The following is a 26,907-nucleotide window of genomic DNA, read 5'->3' as shown; positions in this document are numbered from 1 at the left end:
ACTCAGCCGCTCGCCGCGATAAAGCTTTGCTGTTTAAGCTGGAGACACATTCGCAACATTGGCGGTGACTCATACGACAAAACATTTTTTCATTTAAGTTTAAGTTAGCCTTTGATTACAATTACACCTGATGTTAAGTGATAATGCAGTATAAAATAGAAGCGATACTTAAGAAAAACACAAGTATATCTTACCCGTGCCTCCGACTGTATATATTCGACATCGTACCGGAACGCTAAATTGCTTGGCGGTACGTCCTTGCTAGTAGGGTGGTGAGTAACTGTGCCTCCCATCATACGTATTAAGTTAAGCAATGGACATAATCCTACTAATATTATAAACGCGAAAGTTTGTATGGATGTATGTTTGTTTGGATGTGTGTTACTCTTTAATGCCGCTACTACTGATGTGATTTGGCTGAAATTTGAAGTATAGATAGATTATAGTCTGGACTAACACATATGCTACTTTTCATCCCGGAAAAATCCATGGTTTCCGCGGTATTTGTGAAAAACTGAATTCCACGCGGGCGAAGTCACGGGCGTCCGCTAGTCGTAAATAAAAATAAAACATATATTTACAGCCGATCCTTCCTTCCTTCCTACTACTTTTGGAAGTCAATAATTATTTTTCCGAATCTTACTACCTGAATGCTTTCTAGAGTAGTTGATCGGAAGTCCGAGGTTGGGTTTATTAAATTTTTTTTTCAGGTATATTCTTTTTCGTCCTACCCTTTAGTAGTAGTAATGGTGACTGGCTTTCACTTACCTGCTGCCTTGAGAACGCACTCTCTCTCTCAGGACACTCCAAAGATAACCTTGGAGATAAGTAGTTTCTATATTTTTTTTAATAATAAATGCCTGCGCTAACTTAATGGAAATCAATGATGAAGCCTAAGATGAAACGCTCTTCGGGAAAGTCTTCCCTAGAAGATGGACTGAAATCCGTATTGGAAGTCCAATTAGGAACCTTCAGAAACGTATGCATGATTTCGCGAGGTAGAAAAAACGATTTTAAATCTTACAAAAGCCTCGTTTTTGTACTCTCAAAGCAAAGCTTGATTGGTTCCGCTACTAATTTTAATAAATTGATAGTGTGAATTACGTAGATATTTGTCTCTTATCTGTTTATCTATATAATCATTTTAGACAGAGAGTTAGATATGAGATCGAAACTCACACTGTCGAGTTACATAACCACAAACTAGCTCTTTTGCAATTACTAATATTAAAACTAACCAACCCAATAGATAGAAAAAAATCATAGCACTAAGATTTACTTCATAAATTTTTTTTTACTTCAATTTTCATATTTTTCAACAAATATTATTTTCCTATTTAGAACTCAAATTATGTAACTAGAAACAAAAGAACTGCGGTTAAAATATAAGCCAGTAATGTTTGCAACAAAGGCCTTGCAATATTTGTTTATTATTTAATAAAACGAAAATCGCACAAGTTTCCGTAGTTAGGAACTCGTTCGAACGGCCCGAGTTTCGAACAATTAACATTCATTTCATGGATGTATTCTCTCGTTAAAAAGGACAGCCTATTGCTTTGAATTGATACGGTTATTGTGGTACTTATTCATTTAATGTAAATTTGTAAAGTTTTTGTGTATTGAACTTTCTTTATTACTACAAAACGATGCTTATGCTAATCTTCAAATTTATTTGTATCGAATTTACTTAAATAATTAAACGTAGAGTGGATTATATTGCTTGATCTATAATATATTCAGCGTGGTGGATTATTGGCCTTACCCCTGTCAATCTGAGTGGAGACTTGTGCTCAGCAGTAAGCCAAATATGGGTTGATAATGATTATGTATTCTGTAATGATTTATACGAACACTAATCATATTCTCGTACAAAACGCTTTGCGTCTTCTTTTCTCATGCGCACGGCTAGGGTTTGGAATACCCTTCCCAAGTCCTAAATCTTACCCTTTCCTAAATCTTATAACTTGGGTTGTGAATAGGCACCTTCTCTGCAAGCATGTCCCATCTTAGACTGTATGTACACTTACCATCAGGTTAGATCATGGTCAAACGCGAGCAAATTCGCATTAAAAAAAATCACGTGGAAATACGTCTTTGTGTTTATGATCTAAGATCATATTATATTATATTCGTAAAATTTTCTTTCTTATCTATGGTCCTAAGATAACCAGATCTTTGTCATTTTATACAAGCTTCAATTTTATTTATTTTATTCATTTTTTATGAGCCTATTTAAACGTCCCACTAAATCCTTCACTATCCTTGTAGGAGAGGAGATAAGGAGCTAATCTATACTAATATTATAAAGCTGAAGAGTTTGTTTGATTGAACGCCCTAATCTCAGGAACTACTAAACTACTGAAAAATTCTTTAGTGTTAGATAGCCCATTTATCGAGGAAGGCTATATGTTATTCCCGTAGTCCTATGGGAACGGGAACCACGCGAGTGAAATCGCGCGGTGTCAGCTAGTAAACTAATAAAATAAACGCCATAAAATAAAATATGTTCTTACAAACTAAACTTGAAAACGAATTTATTTACAGTTAATTTTACATCAGGTATGAACACTACCTTATTATAAACTTTAAAACATTTCATGTTAGCTACCACTTAAAATAAATATCGTATTTTTCACAAACCAACGTAATCCGCTTACAAAATGAGTCGTCAACAGAACTAGGCGCCGTAATCGCCGGGCCCTCGCTGCAAACACTTCAGTTTTTATTTTAAAACAAGCACTTAGTAACACAAACAGCAGGAATAAGTAGTACATTACGAAATCAGTACAGTAGCAGAACGCGTTGGCAACGGAAAAAAGGCTGAAAAAGCCTGAAAAAAGGCTCAAAAAGGCTAACAAATCAGCCGACAAAAGGAAACGTAAAACACCGCCCAACAATGTGCAAATTGCTAGTCTAGAAAGAATTCCGAGGAAAAACCGTATACTCTAAGAGTGCACGGTCAGTTATAATATTATTATTACGTAATTACCACAAGTTCTAAGCATTTTGTTTACAATATTCTTTCTAACTTAGCAGATGCGCTATTCTGTTTTTGATGATATCATTATAACTCGACAGTGCAGGCTTAGAATTCATCTTTATCTGTAATGTGATGTTAGACAGAGAGAGATAGAGACGAATAAAATTAGAGACTCACACTCTCGAGTTATAAAATCATAATTACAGAAAAGTGCTACACAATTTAAACGAAATTATTTTATTACCAAGTAGGTATTTACTCCTTTTAAAACTTCAACGCAAACTGAAGTTATATATTACTTTACGTATAATTACTTTACGTATATTACTTTACGTATATTACTTTACGTATAATTGGTATGTTAATTATTGTAAAGTTGCTGAAACTTCTCTTAATTATAACCCTCACTCTATTTTAACAGTGTTATTTGGCTTTTGTACATTTACTAATGACAATTATTAACTCCAGGAATAGTACGAGTAGTAGGGTAGTTAAGAACGCCGTCTCTTAGACTATCAGAGTCTTGCAAGTGGTCAGTCCATTGCAGTGTAGTAAAGTATTTAATATACAACTGTCTGATCATACCGCAGTTCGTGGATGGTATTATTAAGCCATTTTATTTTGCTAGAAAGAATGTTATACTCCATAACGTAAATGTGTAAAGACAAAGCATTTTATTTTTCATGGCTTGTTGAATCTCTCTTTGTTAGTATCCTAATCTTAATATGCGTTATAAATATAGGTAAGTATGGATGTGTGATTGGTTCTTTGTTACTCTTTCATCAATTACGAGTTATATTTAACTGATCATAATTATTTTTTGTATGCAAGCTGTCAGCTGGTCTATTCACTATTTTGGTCTTTATTATTGTTAAATATTTACAAATATGATTAAACTAGCGGGTCTAGGCAAGCGTCGCTTTGACTTCAACTTGACGATTTCACCCGATTGCCACGCAAGCAACCAATAAGGTACAACCTACCAGCGACAAAAAAAAATCTTTAGCCTCTGTATAAACTAACGAAGCTTATTTTATAGTTGGAATGTTTTAAAATCAATGTTTTCAGATATCGTTGACTTATCTGCATAAATGAAAAATCCATTAATATATTAAAGTACATAAAAAAAATTTAATTAGTAAAATCTGCATGTAATGTTAATCTTGGTATCCTAAAACTTTTCAAATCCGGATACCCTGACATCTGTGACTGACACGTTTCCAATCGACCATCGCACAAAATATCGAGTATTTTCAACTCTTTCATAATTGTAGTTTACAGATAAAATAGATACGATTTTATTTTTAAAATGTTTTTTATTTAGTTATTATATCACGTCCGATGTTAGAACATTTGATGTATTCATTAATTGGCGATACAATATTGAAACAAATATGTGGAGCAACATTTAAATTGTTGGTTTGATTACTGCGGTTATTTGTTTTTCGAATTGGACTGAAAACTGAACGTTTTAACACGACACCTATCAATTAGTTGTGTGTCAACAGGAGATCGCCCAACTTTATATTTTAATAGCTTGCACAAAATACCAGTACGAATAATAAAGTGAGAGTCAGACTTTCGGCATTTTGTAAAAGCTGAATAATTATAAAACCATGCTATGAGTAAAGACGATAGGCAATGCCAAGGGTTACGATTACAGTAGATTAAGGGGATAACAAATTAGACAACGTAGGGCTAGGATCATGATGATTGGAAGTCCTTGCAAAAGGCAGTGTCCTGCAGTGGACGTCTATCGGCTGATGATGACGATGATGATAAAATTCTCCATCGTCAAAATTTATGTCATATTTTTTTTGTTCAGTATGACTGTAGGAGGAAATATTGTCATGCACTTCGCTTCATGGCAACCCAACCCAAACATCGTTTAAGCATCCAATAACATATGATGGTAACAGAATTTATGACTTATGAGGGTGACAAATAGTATTATAATTCCAGGACTTACGGAGTCAGTTTTTACTTAATTTAAATGTATAAACCATAACAAAAGACATTGCTAAGTAAGTTTTTTCCTACAGTATGTTGTAGGTCAACTCAAAGTACGTTTATGAAACCAACCACTATTTAATATTAAAAAAAATATATTTAAGTACTAAAAAAAATTAGAATAAGCAAATTATTAAAAATTTTCTGAAAGCTAAAATATTTGCAAAAAAATTAATAGAGAACCACTGAGAAATTAGTGTTAATTGTAAAATTGCGTCGAAATCGATTAATTTGTTTAGGAGTTACAATGCCACAAACAGACTAAAAAATGCCAGATATGTGCGATAAGCTTCTTGCTCCCTATTTGTACGTTGCTACGTCGTACATTATTTAGGGACATAGAGAACTCCTCTGCCCAGCTGTGGGATATAATAAAATAAATTTATTTAATGTGCTCGTACAAAGCGGCAAGTTTATAAAAGCAGTAGAAATTTAATTAGCGAGTGGGGCGATATTGTCCATATTTAGAGTCAACGGAGCTAAGTTCAGTTCTCAACAACTCCTTCAAGTATTTAGGCCGCCTACATACATAGCGGGCGAAATCTCCGGCTCGACATTTTCGAAACAAATCCACGTTTGTGAAAGCCTATGAACAACCATAATTAAGGGAAAGCAGTATTAAAAATCTGTTTAGCTTGTAAGAAGTTCTCTCACTCTTTGTTCTTTGCTTGTCTTAAGGGGTCCTATATGCTGACGAGATACATTACATTATATACTGGAATTAAAACGATTGAAAGTGTATGATAGCAATGTGGTTATCAACCACAACCAGTTAAATAGTACTAGTTGATGGAACAAACTGCAACCATATGACGTTTATGTGCAAAAAGTTCACCTTGCAATATTTTACAGTGCATGTAAGGGATACGTTGAACAATCGATTTCCCTGCACCTGTAAACTAACGGATAGAAGTTGACAAAATAAGTGCCTCTTATTAGTAAACTTTCTGATCGAAACACGATAACGCTGTTTAATGATATAAACAATGGCAGTGTTAATTTAACCCAAAGATATTTTATATAATGTGTTCTGTTAGGTGCTAGAGGCCCCTATATTTAGATCTAGTATGATACTGAACCTTGAATTTACCTTTAAAAAAATGAATTTTCATTTCAGTTTAAAAGTCATAATATAATTCTAAAGCCTGATCCTCAAAATTGTCCAAAGAAGTTAAAATAGTATGTAATGAGACGGTACTAAGTTTCGTTGTAGTCGTAAATTGCTGCCTGGAAATAAAGTCTAACTGTAAACGCCCTTAAAGTGAATATGAAACTGCATTTGGCATGCGCTCCTGTTTTCTCATTTCGCCAGATCTTATCTCAAGTTGTTTCACAAGAAACATAATAATGATTGTCTCAGCGGACGGGCCTGTAATTGTACGCGCTGTGTTTTGTGTAATAATTGCCATTATGTTATATGATTATATCTTTATTTTATGTGATGATCATAGTGGTTCTGTTTTATTAAAGGGCAAAGTATGGTATTCGTAATATTTGTCCTTTGCTGACGAGATTACGACCATACTGTTCTACTGTTATTAATCCAACATACGAGTATAAGTCAATGACCTTCGCCCAATAACTCAATATTGGTCTCAACAACCTTTGACTTGCTTGTTGGATCAAAAAGAAGGTAGTAATAAGTTAAAGACTTCACGATTTATTGTCAGAAGGTTGCTTGTTCTGGAGTCAAAGTTGCTAGTTATTTAATTAATATTTAAATAATTTTTTTTATTTGTCTTTTATAAACTTTGTTAAGGAGTACCTAAGTAGTTATGAAATAATTAAATAAATGAGTAATACTTGGTACTTATTATGATTTTAAGGAAGCTTTATTAAATAGTTATTATTTCCTAACATATTTATAAATTCACATTCAAGTATTTTTTGTCACTTGTTTAGGTTCAAATATACTCTCTCTCTGGTGCCGTATATAAATTGGTGAATAAAGGAAATGACCAAGCTTTAATTCCATGTTGAAAATATGTCACTTTTTGAGCTTTATTAAACTTTTGTCAAAACCTCATAAAATTCAATTTAAATTATGATAATCAAATGACAAGTAATCCATTTCCTTCATACTATAAGATCTACACTATCAGTATGTAATCTATTCTCAACTAAAACTAGATATTGAAGCGATCAAGATCAAACGCACATACATAATCTAACAGATGTACATCGGCTTACCGTCCATCAATTAGTAATTCAATAGATTTAATTAAACTACAACGCGATAGGCTATTTGCTGAGACAATTAGTTTGCATACGATACACCTTTAGGGTGAAACAATTACCATTTGTGGTGTTAGATTCACGTCCAGATCGGCTTTGGTTCTGACTACAGAAGCATCAGAATAACATAATTACACAAATAGTCGAGCAGCTGGCTCATCTGCTATTGCGTAGAAAATTGTACTTATTATAATAAATAAGCCTTGGAAATGGTTAAAAATGCTTTTAACAGCGCTACGTTTTGACGGCCTCCGTGGCGCGGGATGTGATATTTTGATGGGAAGTCGGTGGTCGCGATAAGTTGCTTTCGTTAATTTTATGTGTAAAATACTGTTTTAAAACCAATGACGAAGTTGACAAACAACTAAACGTAATAACAATAGCTTTTTACGCGCCAAAGCTTTCTATGTGCAAGCTCCTCTTCCTCTTTGGTCGCCATGTTGGCGAGTAGAAGATCGTTCCATTTTTAAATTACACAACAAATATGATTTTACATAGTAATTTATTTGCCCGCTAAACACGACAGATATGGATTTTCATACAACTATTGCCGGCCGCTGCTCGACCAGTACAGCAAGTTTGATTTATCTCAAAGAAGATTGTCAAAATAATGATCAAATTTCCAAGCATGTTTGAGAAAAAAAAATTTTTCAATAGCTTATTACCTACACAATGGTTCATCAAAGTGTGCTATCGCGATGGCTCATCGTTTAGCTTCTGGGTTTAGGCACGTGCGATGGTCATCATTATTCTAAAATCACATAATTATAGGTCCATATATCTAGAAGAATTTTGACTTAAATAGTCCTTTTGTTATGTACAAATGAATAGACTGCATCGAACCATCTTCGTTTATTTTTTTAATTAATAAGATCAGAGATCTTAGAAAAGAAACGAGAAAGTTATAAGAAAATTTATTTGTAAAATAGACAATATGAAGTTTGTATAGGACGAATTTCGCAATTAAACACAAAAACTCCACAATTTTCAACAGAACAATGGTAAGCATTTTAACAAGACTACATTCATATAATGAGCCCCGTAACATTTAATTAGGAAAAATTCGCGAAAACTCCTCCGCGGCAAAAGAGAAGTTTCCTGCCCCGCTCTAAAGAAGCAGTCTCGCTAAAACAACCTACTCTATCAATCTGAAGCCCGTAACAAGCTATTTTAAACTCAATGCCTTAAATGCTAAGTTTCATTTTCCTTGTTTCACTTTACCGACATGTTACTTTTTATAGTTATGGGAGAAGTCTCAGATTACATACTTGTGTGCTGGAAACTTGAAGGAATTAGTTCTGGATGACTGTCACATTTGAAAGTATTTTTTTCGGAGTAACTTCAAAGTATTTCCATTTCCTTTGGAAGCTTTTGCAGAATTCTAAGTAACTTACTCATGTGGCTTTCGAAATCTGAGGTTTAATTAGTGTGTTAATTTAATTAAAACAACTTCTTGTACCTACTTAAAAAATTAGTACTTTAAATATAAACTTATTAGTCTAGTGTAAGCCTATGACCACACATAACACATTACCACTGAACGGATCGGGCTGAAATTTGGCAGGTAGTTGTTATGACGTAGGCATCGGCTAAGAAAGGATTTTGATCAATTCTACCCCCATGCCCATTGAAAATTTGTATTAAACTTTGTCAATAACAAACAGATCGGGCTGTGTGGGCATATAATGTGCATAGGCATTTCCTCTGCCTCTAGACAGAGTCGTTCGTCGTAGATCAAAGCAATTATTAACATTAGTAATTAGCATAATACACTTGCCATATTATGACAGATCACGTAAACGGTAAAAACATTTGTTCATATCAACGCAACAATGTCCATTAGCTATCTTATAAAGAGGGACACGGTACAACGAGGAAGATAGTGGTATTACTTTCAAAGGCTGTGTAACATAAATAAGCGTGCTCTCTATCCCCTTTTTTCTGCATATCTCTCATTACTTGCACAAAGGATAACAATATTCTGCCCACGGCACGACACCGCGCGGCTCTTTGACGAGCATCGAACCGCCGCTGGCTCCTTGATTATACGCGGATCTCATTATGGGCTGAAAGGGTGCATTCGAGATAAGGCCGCATTTATGCGCTAATATAGGAGACCGCTGAAAGATGTTTTAAATAACAACAATTTGAAAGGGACGGGTTATGATGTTATGAAATTTATTTAGCAAAATAATATATTCATTAAGTCACGAATTTATAGACAGAGATGTTTGGAGGCAATCGTTTATTATTCTGTTAGGATGGTTTTTACCACTCAACTTCTTTACAAACACATTTCCAAATTTTATCTTTCTACGTGAATCGGTTTTTGAGATTTTGATAAATTCTACCTCTAAGGGGATAAAATTGGGGATGAAAGTTTGAATGGATGAATTTTTATAATTAATCTCTAGGATGGGATACGATAGCTTAAAAAGTGTCAGTACACTAATAATTACATATTAGTAGTTCTATACTCACCAAAAAAAAAGGAACCTAAACGTTATAAAAAATTGCAACATTTTTTTATAACGTTTAGGTTTAGTAGTAAACGATCTAACATATAGTAATATTGCATTTAAAACACCCTTCATATTTAGCAATTCTATAATTTTATGAAAACAAAAGCCGTATTATGCTCTCAGTTCAACCTAGTTAAGTAAACAGCTTCAAAAAAACTTGTTTTCCAGGCTCCAATATCGGAGTTCGTTCAGGGGTTCAATTACTCTGTTTTTGTCCTCCTTTTGTACACGCCACCTCATTATGGACTAAAATCCTGCGAGAGCCAGACATACCTTATTTGATGAAGGAAGAAAGTTTGCATCAGTCGATGCAAAAAAAATACCATAAATAATTACGGTAGTCTATTATGCAATTTGGCCTGTGGTGGCTTTGGTTTTGCTACAAAACTTGGGCGGTCGTGAAAAGTTCGGGTGAATGGAGACGTGATTCTACAAAATAGTTCGTAGAAGATATCAAAATATTGCGTTTCATACTTGGTTAAATAATCTTGACCCTTGAAATTTTATAAGGCACCACCTAAAGCTTAGCTTGTGTTTTGAGGTACCATGATTACGTTGATGATGATAATAACTATAGGTAATAAAAAAAACCAGCCGTAAAAGCCCAGTGGATATGACCTCTGCCTCCGACTCTGGAGGGTGTGGGGCATACACCTCTTTTCAGTTGTGTCCATTTTAAACGGTAAAGGAGAAACATCGTGAGGAAACCTGCATACCAGAGAATTTTCTTAATTCTCTGCGTGTGAAAAGTCTGCCAATCTGCCATTGGGCAATGTGGTGAACTATTGGCCTAAACCCTCTCATTCTGAGAGGATACTCGAGCTCAGCAGTGAGCCGAATAAAGGGTTGATAATGATGATATAAAAACCTAACTAATCAAAAGTTTTGATTGGTTAAAGTTTTTGATGATGTTTTGATTTAAAACATCAACAAAACTGTAGCTTTAGGTATAATATAAAGGCACCATAGCTTTCAGTTTACTAAATCAATTGTAACGTAATATGACTATTATTCATATTAAATTATATGCTGAAATGGCAGGATTAAGATAAGTAATGTTTATTTTGCGCCATTACAAAAGGTGGTGGAAAAACTTTTAATGGAATCGCTTTGTTGGAAAAGCTACCTATTATCGTTTCCTTTTAGAGATGGTTAGAACACTTTTACGTTTTGCGTAGTTACCGTGTATTTAACGTAACTGTGCTATTAGATTTAGAATATAGAAAAAAAACTGTGTCTGTCTGTTCTAGTTAAATATGCAAGTATATCCGAGATGTTTGATCAATTTGCGTAATTTGTCTTTATGGCAAGGGATGCTTTTATACGTTTTGATTTTTAATAACATTTGTGTATTTGAGGTATGCTAGTTGACACTAACGAAATTGAGATTCTATGTAAAAATGTCATCCGGTGCTTTCCGGGGGATATCTTAAAGTAGATAAAAATAATGATTTGAAAGATTAAAATAATGAATAGGTCAGCTGAAAGGGAAAAATATACTTTCAAATCAACTTTTTTCAAATCTCCCAAAAAAGAGTCGAACCTAGGACTTTATGTTTTGAATCCGACAGGCAAACTACTTGACCGTATACAGAAGCGTAGAAAAGTAACACTAAACAAGAACGAAAAATAATAACAAACGTAGAATTCAAAACATTCCTTTTTAGAATGCGGTTAAAACTAATCTCCACGTGTATCCATTCTAAGAAACGAGAGAACAAAGCAACACCAAAAAAAGTAAATTATTGTTGGACTAATTAATCAGAAGACAAGAACCGTGAAATGTATAGAAGCCGAGGAAAGAACTCTTTAATCTTATTTAGTTTAAAGGCTAGTAGTTCCGCTTAGTTGTGTAACTAAACAAAACTACTTCTGCTGGCTTATTCTCGGAAATCGGAGTTTGTAAACCCGACATGAGATGTTTTGTCAAGTGGCCAGTAAATCGGTAAAAAGTTCACTACGATTTATGCCTTTGGCACGGCTGTGAAAAAGTTTAAAGTATATTAAAACGCTCCGTAATATGGTTGCCTGAAATAATGTATTTATTCGATTCTCACATTCGTTACTTTACTGATTCGTTTAAAATGTAATTTCGAAATTCCAAGACCTTACAACTTATGCGTCTGTGTTCCAAGACATTTTCTTAAGGAAACGGGCTTTTCGGGACGTATTTTACACAGCAGCGAAAGAAAAATGGTTAGGTTTTTTTATTTTTTTAATTGGGTTAACAAACAGTAAACGATAAAAATATGTTTATAATTAAGTTCTCATGTTCAAAGACAAGTTCGTCTTCATTGTTTGCTCGATTTCTATTCACAAAATCCAAGTTTTTAACTTACGTACCTACACATATAAATCGCAATCTAGGGACAACCTCCTATTATATAATTTATTTAACAGCGTAAAATATCAACTCTGTAATTATTGGGAGGCCATATTTCACATTGGAAAATATCTAAACCTATAAATCACTTATCTATATGTAAAAACCGTATTGAAATTATTTTTAAAATATTAAACTCATTATCAAATTGTAAACGTTTAGTTTGCTAATGGTGTATTTAAAGTTTACAAATCTATAAAGGGGTAGTATTCCGTTTTTTAATGCAGGCGACGTAACAGCAGATTACCGCGGCTTAGATAACGGCTCGGAAATAAAACCCTTCGGCTAATTAGTGGTCGCTGGCCGGCGATGCGAATTCGACCACGCGACGTAAATTAGTTGACTATTTCAACGAAATAAATGTAAAAAACTCTGTTGTTACAGCTAGTTCAAAACTGTCTGCCTTTTTATTTATAAGGCTATTATTTTACATCATAAGTTAAATCATATTCACAAGAGTAAATTACGAGCTCAAAGACAGTGCGCAATAACCGAACGCGCCTATAATAAGTATGATCACACGTGCAGTGTCCGTGTGGCTCGGACGGTAGAGCGGGCGTGGCGGGAGCTGATCACGAGCGCTAATACAGCGCGTGGAAACAAAATGCGCCTGTAATAAGTATGATCACACGCGCAGTGCACGTGTGGCTCAGACGGTAGAGTGGGCGTAGCAAGAGTAAATCACGAGACCAAAGACAGTGCGCAGTAACCGAACGCGCCTGTAATAAGTTTGATCACACGTGCAGTGCCCGTGTGGCTCGGACGGTAGAGCGGGCGTGGCAGGAGTAGATCACGAGCGCTTCCACAGCGCGTGGAAACAAAATGCGCCTGTATTTAGTATGATCACACGTGCAGTGCCCGTGTGACTCGGACGGTAGAGCGAGCGTAGCAAGAGTAAATCACGAGACCAAAGACAGTGCGCAGTAACCGAACGCGCCTGTAATAAGTTTGATCACACGTGCAGTGCCCGTGTGGCTCGGACGGTAGAGCGGGCGTGGCGGGAGCGGATCACGAGCGCTTAGACAGCGCGTGGAAACAAAATGCGCCTGTATTTAGTATGATCATACGTGCAGTGCCCATGTGGCTCGGACGGTAGAGCGGGCGTGGCGGGAGCGGATCACGAGCGCTTAGACAGCGCGCGGAAACAAAATGCACCGGGTAATTAGTGGCTGGTGGGCGTGATGCAAATTCGACCACTCGCCTTAAATTACGGCAACAAAGCACACGCTATTTTCCTTATTTCAGAGCAATTAGTGAAGGTATTTCGGCTACTTGTACATTTTATTAGTGACGACAACTTAGCAAAACTTCATTGAATTTACCTACTCGTATATCCGAAAGTTTCTTAGTTTAATCCTCTTCCGAAATATGTCATGGTTTTCAATTTTCATCAGCAACACTATTAAGATACTTTTGTTCCGCATGGATAAATTTATAGAGACTTAGCACGCTGCTCTAATATATGCAGTCAATAATGTTTGATACTGTATCTATCTGTTATTAAGAATGACCACCGGAATCAGCGGCTTGACATTATCTCTTAGGCATAGTGGTACAAAAACACTCTTGGCTACAAAGAGTTTCTTGGGAAGAACAATATTTCATCGCACATCCTAAGACTCAAAAACCACTAGATTAAAGAGAAAGTTACTTAACGACTACAGTCATACTCACTTTCATCACAAACTACAAGACAACTGCCACCGTCTATGAATTTACCACTAAAATTGTCGTGTGTAGTTGCATTTCTTTATTTATTACTAGCCCATGACTTGATCCACGTGAAATTCAGTATTTTCCAAAGTTTTTGACAAATTCCGCGAGCACGATAAATTATTTCTGGACAAAAAGTATATAAAGCCTTTACGTTGATCAATACCTCTTATATCGTCGTTGTCGTCGTCGTCGTCGAATGAGAGGGGTTAGGCCAATAGTCCACCACGCTGGCCCAATGCGGATTGGCAGACTTCACATACGCAGAGAATTAATAAATCTTGATATAAAAGACAGACACTTAAATTTTATTTTAAAGTATCAATATTGATGAAAGTTATCTGATAGTAATATTTATTCAAAGCAATCACTATTTGGATTGAGTTATCCTTCTGACAGCAATAAAAAATAACAGTAAATTACAATCTGAAAATACAAAAGGATCATTTACCTTTGCATTACCAATCGGCCACTTAAACGAGAACTCTTCCAACTAAATGTATAGTTCCACAATACACTGTAAAAGCCTATGAACAGCGGAATGGAAAACAACAGTGCCATTCAATATAAAAAATATGAGTCAGAATCGAATGGTGCAGAAATGCATAGGCACCGGAAATGAACACGTTTTCAATACAAGATGGCCGCGATTTACGTTGCAACTGGACGCTGCCCGATGAAAAATTTAGTAGGGAAATTGTTTGAAATGCATTTGCTACTTGGGGGAAAACCGGGAAAATCCTTTGGGAGATTTTATTTTTGTGAGTTAGGTTTTATTCGGTTCTGTAGTTATCTACCTGTGAAATTCAATCTGTAGGAGTATCAGGAGCATATTTTTTTAAGTTCACATACATTGTTTTTTATTTATTATGAAATGTATGTGGTGGAGATACGGGCATTTGAAAATCTTCAAGATAAAGGGTTCAAAGAAGTATTATCATATTTTACAGAGTTTGCATTTGCTATTAATAATTTGGTGGGTTATTAGTAATTTATCTGAGTTTTCCGATAAGCAGTATAAAATAACTTCTATATGAACTGTCTCTTTACTGTTATATAGAATACAAAATGTTAATATTTATTTTTTTAGTTTATTTTAATAATATCTTAAAGAATTGATTCTCCAAATGTAAAATATTAAGACCTTATAAGTCATTATTAATCCCTATCGTAGTCTCAAGTATTTTTACTACGTCATAATTAAATATATATACTTCAATGTATCTTCGGTAACGCTATTCTGTGACGATACTTCTAGAACTCGACATTGTGAGCAGTGAATTCGTATATTTATCGCTCTCTATCTAGAGTTTGTTATTAGACGGCAAATTGTAAGCTCACATTGTCGGGTAATATATAGATAAAACATCTTTACAGAATAGTGCTATCGTATTTTTTATGTTCTTTATAAGTTAGCCCTTGACAACAATCTCACCAGACCACCAGAAGTGATGATGCAATCTAAGATGGAAGCGGCGGGCTAACTTGTTAGGAGTAGGATGAAAATTCACACTCCTTTCGGTTTCTTCACGACATCGTACCAGAACGCTGAATCGCGAGCCGGTACACTTTTGCCGGTAGCATGGTAACCGGGAGGTGGTACATTATATAAACTGTCACTGGCACGCTAACCATAGCCGCAGCTAAATTGATATTTTTTTGTTCTAGGGTGCGCGTTCCTGACATATTTTAATCCAGAAAGTGCATCAAGCGCACAATCCGTCCTCCATGAAAAACGGACGCTGCCCGGGGTAAGTACTAGTCTTTAATATATAGCATTAGTACTTAATTTACTTTTTAAATTACTGATATCACGACAGAATTGCTTGCGAAGCAGTTATTCTAATCGTTGTAATAAATAATATTAGGTACTGTAATATATGATGAATAAGTATGTATCTACATTTATCTATATTGAAGTTATTCAATCATTATGTTAAATGGTTAATTTAAGGTAATAATATTTTTGAGAAATTTATTATAAGCATATAACTCAAATTACTTAAAGAAATATAGAACAGGACTGTCCTGAAATACGTAGAGTCACTCAGCCTGTATACTCACATTACAAAATCAGTTTTTAAGATTTATGTTGAAATCTGTACTAATATTATAAAGCTGAAGAACTTCTTTGTTTGGTTGAACCTGCTAATCTCAAAAACTACTTCAGTGTTAGATCGAGGAATGTTAGAAGTTATATATTATCCCCGTATTCTTACGGGAACGGGAACCACGCAGGTGAAACCGCGCGGCGTCAACAAGTAAATCATAAAAAGCTAACACATAGTCGTATAAAATCAACAATAAATATACAAAAATGAATTCATTTTAATAATAACATTCTCTTTTCAAAATATGTTATTGTTCATGTCAAATAATAAAATAAAAGGCGCCGAGGCTGTCAAATAAATATTTTTAACGCACCTGCTATTAAAAAATTGTCGTAGAACCGATTCATGTTGGTCGCGTAGCCGATTTATTGCCACATGATTTGTTATTGTACAGTAAGCGATTTCGATTCATGGCATGCTCTTGTATTGTGGATGATTAATACCTTTTTTATCTTACTATTTTAACTATAAATAATAAAAATGTTAATTAATTCATAATCCACTAGACAGATACATAATTTATAACTCCAGATATGCTGAAAGCCAATATATGTGCGAATTGACGCGGTTTTTCCCATTTAAATTCTGATTTTGGTGGAACTAATAATTAAAATGTAGCTTTTAAGTTGCCCAATAAACTCCTTTATATTTAAGTGAAAGTCCCATCAAAAACAATTCAGCTGTTCTACCCGGATATACATAAAATTCATTTGTTTTTAGTACATATCGTTTAAAACACTTTAAAAAACCACGTTATTTTCAATAACTTTAAAAGCTACGTCAAATAACGTAATTTGTTTTTGCTAATTTACTTAGCTGTTTGATAAAAAGTAAACTTAACATTTTATTTACTTATATTTGGACGTCTTCTATTGTAATATTATACCATAATATTACAATAGTTAAACAGCAACAAACTATAAATTGTGCAAAATTAAAACAACAAAGACTAAAAATTAAACCATCGTATTATACAGTGTTAGAGATATTTTTATACGTAAAAAAATTCGTGCTTATCGCTTTTTGAATATGCATTCTATTCCAAAGTGTTTTTGTATATAAAACTTGAATATTCACATAATATTTTAATACCAATTTACATTCAACGAGCGTTTTAACCCTTGAAATAAAAATATATATTTTTAAATAGAACTGCGCGATAAAAGCACAAAGTGCCGCGTATGAAGTAATTTTGCCTTCCAGAATTTAATGCCGACGCAAAATTACCACTACTTCGTATTCCGCGTGGCGCCGAGTGCTGTAATAGGGAGCGTACCTGTGTATGAACTATAAATCCTGAAGGTTGATGTAATGTGGGGTAGATGTATGGGATAAAAGTACCCAACCATTGTCCTAAAGGTTACTATGAATTTGTTGGGTTTTGAGTGTGTATAGGAACTTTATACCTTTCAAGATAATGTATATAGGTATGGGATAAAAATACCGAAATATTTTCCTAAAGTAGAGTTACTGTGAATTTGTATAGATATTGAGTGTGTATGGAACTATAAATGCTAAATGGGTTACGTAATAGGTCTATAAGGATAGTATGAATTATCTTACTTTGTGAGGAAGCTATTTTGGTTGATATGTTTTTCTATAACTTAATTTTCGTATCATTAAAGGAACATATTGCTTATAGGGAAATCATTAATAGTAACAGAGGGAAATCATTAATAGTAATAGTAACAGAGAATTAATACCACCTATTCTTATTCCTACCGACAAACAGCAATGCTACAGGTGAGAAGGTATGGATCTTAGACCCACCACTGTGCTCCAACGCGAGTTGGCGGGCTGAGGGTCAGAATGTTCCTCTATCGAACACTCTAAGATATTAATGATAATGACCGGTACTGAAGGTTTACTCTGAGGTATGTAAGAAACTTTCCAATTCTGGACTAGAATTTAATTGAAAGATTGTAACGCTTTACGCAATTAACAAAATACGATTCAACTGACAGAATTTTCTTTTAATTTTACACAAAAATTTCCACGGTAAGCAAACCGGTCGACGTGAAATTAACCACTACTTTGTATTCGCGGCGCAGCGCTTGGTCTCTGTAACAACGAAAGTAATTTTATTTAAGGGCATAAAACGATTCCCGCATAATGACTATATCAACGTGAACGCACCCAGTCCCGGCGCTGGCTTGTTTGCACGTTAAACCCTAGGAAACGCTAAAGCGTTTACTGCTATTTTGTATACGACAATATTTGTTTTGGGGTAAACAGGCTTAACCCTTGATTAGCCTGATTGAGTAAGTTTTTTTTAAATCCATTAGATGTATTGAGAACATCAAGCGAGTTGCAGGGAGCCGCTGGGTACTGGCGGCTTGAGACCGTGATGTTTTTTGACTGGTGGGAGACTTCGGTCGTGGCTAGTTACCACTCTACCGGTAAAGAGGTACCGCCAAGCGATTTAGCGTTCCGGTGCCGTGTAGAAACCGAAAGGAATGTAGGTTTTCATCCTCCTCCTGACAAGTTAGCCCGGTTCGATCTTAGATTGTATCATCACTTACCATCAGGTGAGAATGTAGTCAAGGGCTAACTTGTAAAGAATAAAAAGAAAAATGTTTGGAAGTTTATTCAGTCCTGCGGTGGACGTCCATGATGATGATAATGTATGTTTTTTATAAACTTTTAGTTTTTATTAATTCATCAACAATATTACTTACGATAAGGAATAACAGAACTTACATTTAAAAAGTTTGTTAATAAAATTAAAAGTACTATAACATAATTATTTATATTTTTAAAAGCGGTTGGATTCATCACCGAGGGGTGGTGGTTCAATCCTCACCCTGTTGGTCTATTGTCGTACCCACTCCTAGCACAGTCTTTCCCGACTAGTTGGAGGGGGATGGGAATATTGGTCATATTATAAAAAATATGGCAAATATTTTTTTTTTAAATAATATACAAATAACTTAATGTTAAATTATTTTTTCAAATTTTTTGATTTGTTAATTAGTTCAACTACTCACCATTCTAATAACTTAATTGTTTTCAAAATAGTCCACAAATTTGCACCATTTACAAACCAGTACGAGAGTGTTTCAAATATGGAAAGCACAACCCGATCCGTACGTATTTTAATTTTTGATCTCGCCCTAATCTTCCTTATAAAGTCATATTCGCGAGCCCGGCCCACGCATTGAATATAAATTGTGTCATTTCCCAAAACCCTAATGGAAAAGCAGATTAAATAATTCAGGCGTAAGAAATTTTGAGCCCATAACGGCATTCATAAATAATGAGGTTAGCACATTGGGTGTGCGATCTCTGCCATTATATTGTGCTTATGAACCTTCGTTATTACAAAGTGTTAAAATAGATTTTTAATGTACATATTTAGATTTGCTTCAAAAAGTTCAAAGTGTTTATTAAACGCAAGCTTTTAGGAAAGTTTTACTATTGTTAATGATTATATAAATGATAAAAAAGCTTGGTTTTAAGCTGTATTATACGACTGTGTACTTAGTTTTAAATAAGTTTGTAAAATGGTGGTAAACAAAAAAATAAACCTTAGCTAAGGCTAGTATGTGGTTGGTTGTGAGCTCTTCTCGGACCAAGGCGCGTTTGGAACCCTCGTAACTTTAATTTTAAGTTTTCGACTATTTCGACTATGTCTTGGGTCCACCCAGTGGGTGTCAACCAACACTGCGCTTTCCGGTGCAGGGTCGCCATTCTAGCACCTTGTGACGTCCATCGGCTCTTCGAAGTATATGCCCTGCCTATTGTCATTTCAGCTTCTTGACTTGCTGATCTATGTCAATGGGTTTGGTTTGGTTAATGAACTTTCTTTAAGAAAAAACTAAGTTGTAGATGGGCCTGAATTTCTGCAGATTAACAAACAAACAAACTCAATGGATGGATCCAATGAGTAGGTTTATCAGTATCAAAATAAAATAACACACTTACAGCCCTAGGGAAAAGTTTACAGCTACTACGCCAGAGAGATCGACAAAATTAATGTAAATTCCATTTCCAAGTAAATTAATAAACGATACATCTAAAGCACGATTTAGTGCATTGTCACATAACTTGGTTTAAACGGGTATTAAATTCATGTAAACAATAGCCTTTGACATACATTAATTGTAAATTTAGAACGTTTGTTTACATTGGCAAGTGTATTTACTATTCGGTAGATAGACGGGTGTTTGATTTGCTTTGGTCATCATCGCTCTGAATGGCGGCTTCATTTTGGGCTAGTTGACAATACGACAATATGTTATAAATTTCATTCATATGTGGGAAGCAGTACAAACTACGTGTATTCTTTATTGTCATCACCATAATTAACAACCGATATTCGGCTCACTGTTGAGCACGAGTCTCCTCACAGAGAGAGAGGGGTTAGGCTATTGGTCAACCACTCTGGCCCAATCTGATATATAATTTCTTAAAAGGCACATTAAAAAGATATAGGTGCATGCCTCGAACCGGATTTAAACCTACTCCGTCCGTCAATCAAAATCAGAGGTCATATATAAGCGTTTACTCCTATTTTGTATATGACAATATTCGTTTTGGGGTAAACAGACAGTAAGTTCTGTTTAATCCCTTATTAGCCATTTCTTTAATCACGAAATCCTACGTATAATATTGAAAAGTGCAAAAGTCTTGGGCCGCCAGCATCCAGCGGTTTAAAAAAACCTTGATGTCCTCGAGCCACTACTAAGTGGACAATATCACTATCGATGTTAAGGGGAGCCGCTCCATGACCACAATTATCCAAAAGCTGGGATCGAACCAATGACCTCTGGATGACTTAAATGTTAGATGTTAAAGAAGATGACCGGAAACGACGGCATAAATTCTCTTCGAGATACATCTCAAACTACTCTCTTATGAGTAGCTCATACTATCTCCTGGCAATAACAAAAAAAATATACGACTCTGCGAACTTAGTGACAAAAGAAAATATCGGAGGGAGCAGGAAAATGCGTCATAAGGAAATTCGCCGGCTGGTTTTCCGCGGGTTTCCTCCAGAGAATACACTCATACGTATGTTTTTGTACGTGATCATGGAAAAATCATAATAAATACGGACAAACATACATACGTGCTTGTTTTCACAAATCCTTGGATTTGGTAAATTTGGGGAGAGTTATTGATCTACGTTGTACTTTACGCGTAAATTATGTTTTTTACATCCACAATTTTGTCCGCGTGAAATTTTGTTTCTTACAAATTCTGTGGAAACCATGAATTAATGATAAAAAGTAGCCTATAAATTTCTCAATAACGTTCTTTCTTTCACTGAAAGTCGCATGAAAATTCGTTCAGTCGTTCCAAAGATTTAGCAGTAAATTTTTGTATTTTAGAAGTTTACTATTAAAACTATGCACTACTACGAGTTAGTACTTGGTTTTAATAGTAAACTCATTGAGATTAAAAGACTCATTGAAACTCATTGACATTGAGATTGGTTTACATAATACGAAAAACACTTTTTGGTAGGTAAAATACAAACCTCTTTTTTCGGATGTTGGTCTAAAAATGAAGCTATTACAACACTTGAGTTCGTAGCTTCACCCTTTCTGTTTCTAATTTCACCTGCACCGGTCGAGAATTACGAGCGCGAGTGCGTGCTCGGAATACTAGACCGCGTGTCATCGTAAAGCGATATTTTTAAACGTTATCGCTTTATGTGGAAGTCAAAGACTATTTCTATCGTAACTCGTTACTAACATTGAGCAGTAGAGCTTTATGTGGCAGAGCTCATACGTGAAAGTACTACACCATATTAACTTACTAGCGGACGTTCGAATGGAATTTAGTTTTTCACAAATCCCTCGGGAACCATGGATTTTTCCGGGATAAAAAGTAGCCTAAGTATTCAGACTATAATATATCTTAATACCATTTATTATTATTAGGTTTATTAATTGCTCCAGATTTATCCATACGTGTTCCCAAGCTATAGTTGCTACAATAATTTCTCGTGTACATTACGCGACATGGCCGATATTTAGTCTATTAATCCGTTAGGTATACCTACCGAGAATTCTGTCAAAAGTCGTTGTTGGTTTTATAAGTACTCTTATAAAACCAACAACGACTTTTGAATCAGAAATCTACAAAAGACCTATAATGACAAACACAATAGAAATACCAAAATACCAAATCAATTGATTCGTGTAAAAGTTCGTAGCATTTTCCAGTGTATAAAGGCTAGGCTATAGAATATAATATACAAACATGATCTTATAACCCCTTTCTTCTATAAAAGCTACGTTAAATGTCAACTCTATAATTAAGTGCTTTATTAAGTTTCACAAGGTCTGTTTGACGCGATGACATCAATAGCAAAAAAAAATCCGAGTTCAAATCTGGTAGACATGCTTGTAGTAATTCATAAAACTATAAGTAGACCCAGAAGTCTTACAAATTTTATAGATGAATAGTTCACATAAAATGCTCTGTGGATTAGTATAAAAATTCAACTACATTCAATGACAAGTTAACCCTTGACTGTGATTTCATCTGATATTAAGTGACTATGCAGTCTAAGAAGGACTTAATTAGAAGAGGTAAATCACAGAACTGAAAACGGGTGAAAAAAAATAAACGAAACGGTATAATATACCTATACCTATGACATGAATGGATAAAATAAGGAATGAGTTTAAAAGAGGACGTCTGAAGGTGGCGTCAGTGACAAAAAAATTGAGGAGTAAAAGGTTAGCTTTGTATGGACGTGTAATGCGGAGGGATGAAAGTCATATTACCAGAAAAATGTTGAAATTGCAAGTGGAAGGACACAAGGAAGAGCGAAGAAGAGATGGTTGGAGTGTGTGAAAGAGGGAGGTTGGAATATGTAAAGGGAGTGAATGATGAGTTTGCGAGTAATAGAGGTGAGTGGAGAAGATTGGCATATTTTGCCGACCCCACCTGAGTGTGATAAGTTACAGGAGGTGAAGATAGCCATACCTATGACTGAATAGGTTAGACTTCGCCTGGCGGTTCGTCTTTTCAGTAGGGTGGTAATAAGCTATTTACATCATAAAAAATATTTTTACAGTAGATGGCCATTTAATGTGTTAACATGAATAAAACCACAGATAAAATAAAGTAAAATACAAACAGAATTCCCCATACAAGTAACACATTAGTGCAACAACAAAACTTGGCATGGAGGCGGTGAATTGAAAAATGTAAATGATAACTAAAACGGTTTTATTTGAGTATAATTCACTTAAGCACTGGAAAGGATCCAGTGCGGCTCATCGCAACAGGTCGTGCGTGGGCCATTGCGCACGGCATGCATGGAGACGATGTGCTCAAAAAATATATAACTAAATTTTATAAAAAAATATCGAAATTTGTATGACATTTGGTCAATAGATCAAATGGTGGTTAGAGAAAATATTCTTTACAGAGCATACAGAGGTACAAAGGATTTATTTCATATTTAAAATCAGCACCTTTTGTAGTCTTGGAGTCTTGCTTGATGAACACCTGTAGTTCGTTGTTACTTGACTTTCCGTATAACATACAGTCTAACAATAACCAGTTTTCACTTATTGTATCTTGGCTAACTCCTTTTTTATATGACTCGATGTACAAATATTATTTATAGGTTTGATACATACGAGTACACCAAATTTTTTGTTGTGTTCTATCGTACACCACAAGAAATAACGATTTTTTGAATTGACTTTTTAGGATTACTAGTTCAGGAGATTACTTTCAATATCTAAGCTTATAAACTCACTGGCAGACTCCACGTGGTTTCACCAGCGTGGTTTCCGTTCCTGTAGGAATACGGGGATAAAATATAGCTTGTAGCACTCATAGTTTCTCAACAGTGAAATAATATTAATAGTTTCAGAACCTATTCAATGCAAATAAACAAATCTTTCCTCTCTAGAATATTAGTATCCGAAACAAACGAACGTTTTTCTTTAGAATATGAGTATGTAAGAGCGGGTCAATGGAATTCCGTGTACAAGATGCGTGTGTTACAGACCACAGTCTACCGGTGCGCTATAAATTGTTGCGTGGCTGTGCTGCGGTCTGGCTCACGGGCGACATTTTATCCGATGCATCTTGTTCCTGATCGGTACTGCGGCCCGTTATGGGACTATAGAAATCTATGGAGCAAAGAGTTGTACGAAATTTATTTTCCATACGTTCGAAACTTGAACTAAATGTTCGCATCTGTGGGAATGCGGAAAAAATATTTTAAATAATGAAAAATTGTATGTATGTAAATAGCACTTTTTGTATAATTTGAGCTCGTTTTTTTTGCAAGCCGTTGCTGATTTTATTCTTATGATTTTATAAGCGTGGCTAAGGTCTAGAATTTTTTTTCAAGGCCTGAATTTCCTGACTTCTATAATCTCGCCATCTTTAAAAGGCACCCTTCAATTTCATGTCAAAGGTGCCACTTTTAATTCCACTTTAGGCATGTTATCTACAATTATGAGTACCAAGTTAAATTAATTACAAGAAGAATTCTTTGAAACTTGCATAATTATGTACCTTTATACAATATTACGATTTTACAAAAAAATAAATAACGCCAAAATAAAGCTTGGTCACCTAGATATTTGCATTGATATGCGACATGGAAACGTGAATCGGTTTCATCCGGTCAAAATCGAGACATGAATACTATAAATAAAACAATACAAACATGTAAATAAACCAAACAGTAGATGTTTATTTTTTGCCATTTTTTATGTCTAGCTCTTGAATGTGATCAAACCTGATAGAGACGCAATCTAAGATGGTAGAATGTAGACACCGAACTAATTAAATACGCGTAGGTAGATTGTTCTTGACTGCTAAGTTACTAGGTGCACCGTTTCGTTAGTACGTGGTAACCAGTGGTGCTTTTAAATTACAGCTTAATTTAATAATAAAAAAAAATTGCATAATTATATTATTTTCTTAGGTAGTTGATATTCCTTACACTCATAGGAAGCGTTTTAGCGAATCGCAATACGAATTTAGGTGATTGATGTCCTTCTAACATCTTTCCCTACCACCCACAACGAGGGCATCTATTAGTAAGAAATTATACACCTAAACATGCGCTTTATCATTGCTTCCATTGGGAATGACATCTAAGCGCTGGCAAATACAATGAATAGTTCAAATCTTGAATTTCTTTACAAATAATTTTCATACACTCATAAACTCATACACTGTCGTTCATACAGTAGTATTTCTAGAATTCCGCGTATGGTCGCGACATTTTCCAATTGGTTGTGTTATTGGAATAAAAGGTTTACTTTCGGATCGCATTGTGCTTGTTCTGCGGGGTTTATTGTTATCATTGTCGTCTCTAATGCTCTTGCGAGATTGTTCCCGGCATATAACAACGTCATTTTGTTAGAAACGTGTTCAAAATGTTTGAAGTGGGTACATTTTGTTTGTTATTGCGTTGCTCACTTTTGTGGTAACTTGGTTTTTCTACTCACATTTCGTAATCTACTCAATATAAAACCTCAAACCAAATCATAAAGCTATTCATTCTTACAGGTCATTTGGTAATGTTCATTACCACTCGGATAAACCGTGCAATAATGATTTTTTTAGTTTTTAAATAGTTCCATGGCATTGATTACAAAAAATCCGGACTTCCATAAAAGAGACAAATCTAGGAGATCACACCAATACAAAAATCGGGGATATTTGTATTGTGTAATGTTTTAACAATATTAAACTTTCAAAAGCAAAAAGTATATAACCATTATCATTATCAACCTACATTCGGCTCACTGCTGAGTCCGAGTCTCCTTTCAGAATGAGAGGGGTTAGGCCAATAGTCCACCATGCTGGCCCAATGCGGATTAGCAGACTTCACACACCCAGAGAATTAAGAAAATTCTTGGTTATGCTGGTTTCCTCACGAAGATTTTCCTTCACCGTTTGAGACAATACATAAATCTGAAAGGTAGTTGCAGAGTTTACCACGCAAACAAACAAACTTTCCAGCTTTATCATATTAGTTTAGATTAAACAAGGATCCTTTCTTCTATATAATACAGCTGATATTTTATAACTTTTATGAAACATGCTTACTTTTGCAAAGTCGCCTTAATACTCGTGATGCTCCGCCGGGAAAATTGAATCACGCCTTCTTTTTGAAGCTTTTTTAAAATATTTTTACAGTGAGCAAAAACTTTATATTATAAGAACAAAGTATAAAAAACCGCATACAATTCTTTTGTTCCACGAGATGGACATTTATTTTCACAGCGTCGCTATCTTGCCCCTTGTAATTTGATTTTAACCGACTTTGCGTAATTCTAAGATGGTACCTTTTATAACTATAATTTTTTTTGCAAGTAGCAGATGACATACTTGATGGGAAGTGGTTAACCTTTACCCATAAGTGGAGTGACACTTCGCAGGGCAGGGGAACACGTCGATAAGGTGCCGCCCTGAGTCTTGAATCTGAAACGTAAGTGTTTAGCCTGATGTACCTGTAATTACACCAGCACCCCTTGGCCCTAACCCCTTTTCGAGAGAAGAGCTATTATGAAAAGCTCTGTTACCATTAGGTTACTTATAAAAAACGCGTTGTTAAAAGGACTTTTTCTACTCCCATTTCGTTCTACTCGTTATAAAACCTTAAACCATATTATTGCAACACGGGTAAACAGTGATACATGTTTTTTTTAAATTTTGAAATAGAAATTAGCCATCTCTGACGGCCGTGTGGCGCAGTGTGTAGTGACCCTGCTTTCTGCATCCACGGCCGTGGGTTCGATTCCCACAACTGGAAAATATTTGTGTGATGAGCATGGGTGTTTTCCAGTGTCTGTGTGTATTTATACATTATATAAGTATTTATATGTAGTACAATTGTATATTAATGTAATAATATCAACTATCTTAGCACTCATAACACAAGCTACTCTGTATGCTTACTTTGGGGCTAGATAGTGATGTGTATTGTTTAAGTATATTTATATTTATTTATATCTC

General features: G+C 35.0%; 1 protein-coding gene across 1 annotated transcript in view; it reads left to right on the top strand.

Annotated features, from left to right (window-relative positions):
- Window positions 1-17,247, top strand: part of LOC112043648 (CUGBP Elav-like family member 4) — a 76,591-nt gene extending 59,344 nt beyond the window's left edge. Inside the window, exons 2-3 of the mRNA XM_052883622.1 lie at window positions 15,512-15,594; window positions 17,158-17,247. Coding sequence (XP_052739582.1) covers window positions 15,512-15,594; window positions 17,158-17,247 — 173 coding nt within the window. The remainder of the gene's footprint in view (window positions 1-15,511; window positions 15,595-17,157) is intronic.
- Window positions 17,248-26,907: the final 9,660 nt, after the last annotated feature.

This window comes from Bicyclus anynana, chromosome 9 (genome assembly GCF_947172395.1).
Source record: "Bicyclus anynana chromosome 9, ilBicAnyn1.1, whole genome shotgun sequence".
In the NCBI taxonomy this organism is placed as follows: Eukaryota; Metazoa; Arthropoda; class Insecta; order Lepidoptera; family Nymphalidae; genus Bicyclus; species Bicyclus anynana.
Note: the sequence above shows the minus strand (reverse complement) of the source record. Positions and strands in the feature narration are given on the sequence as shown.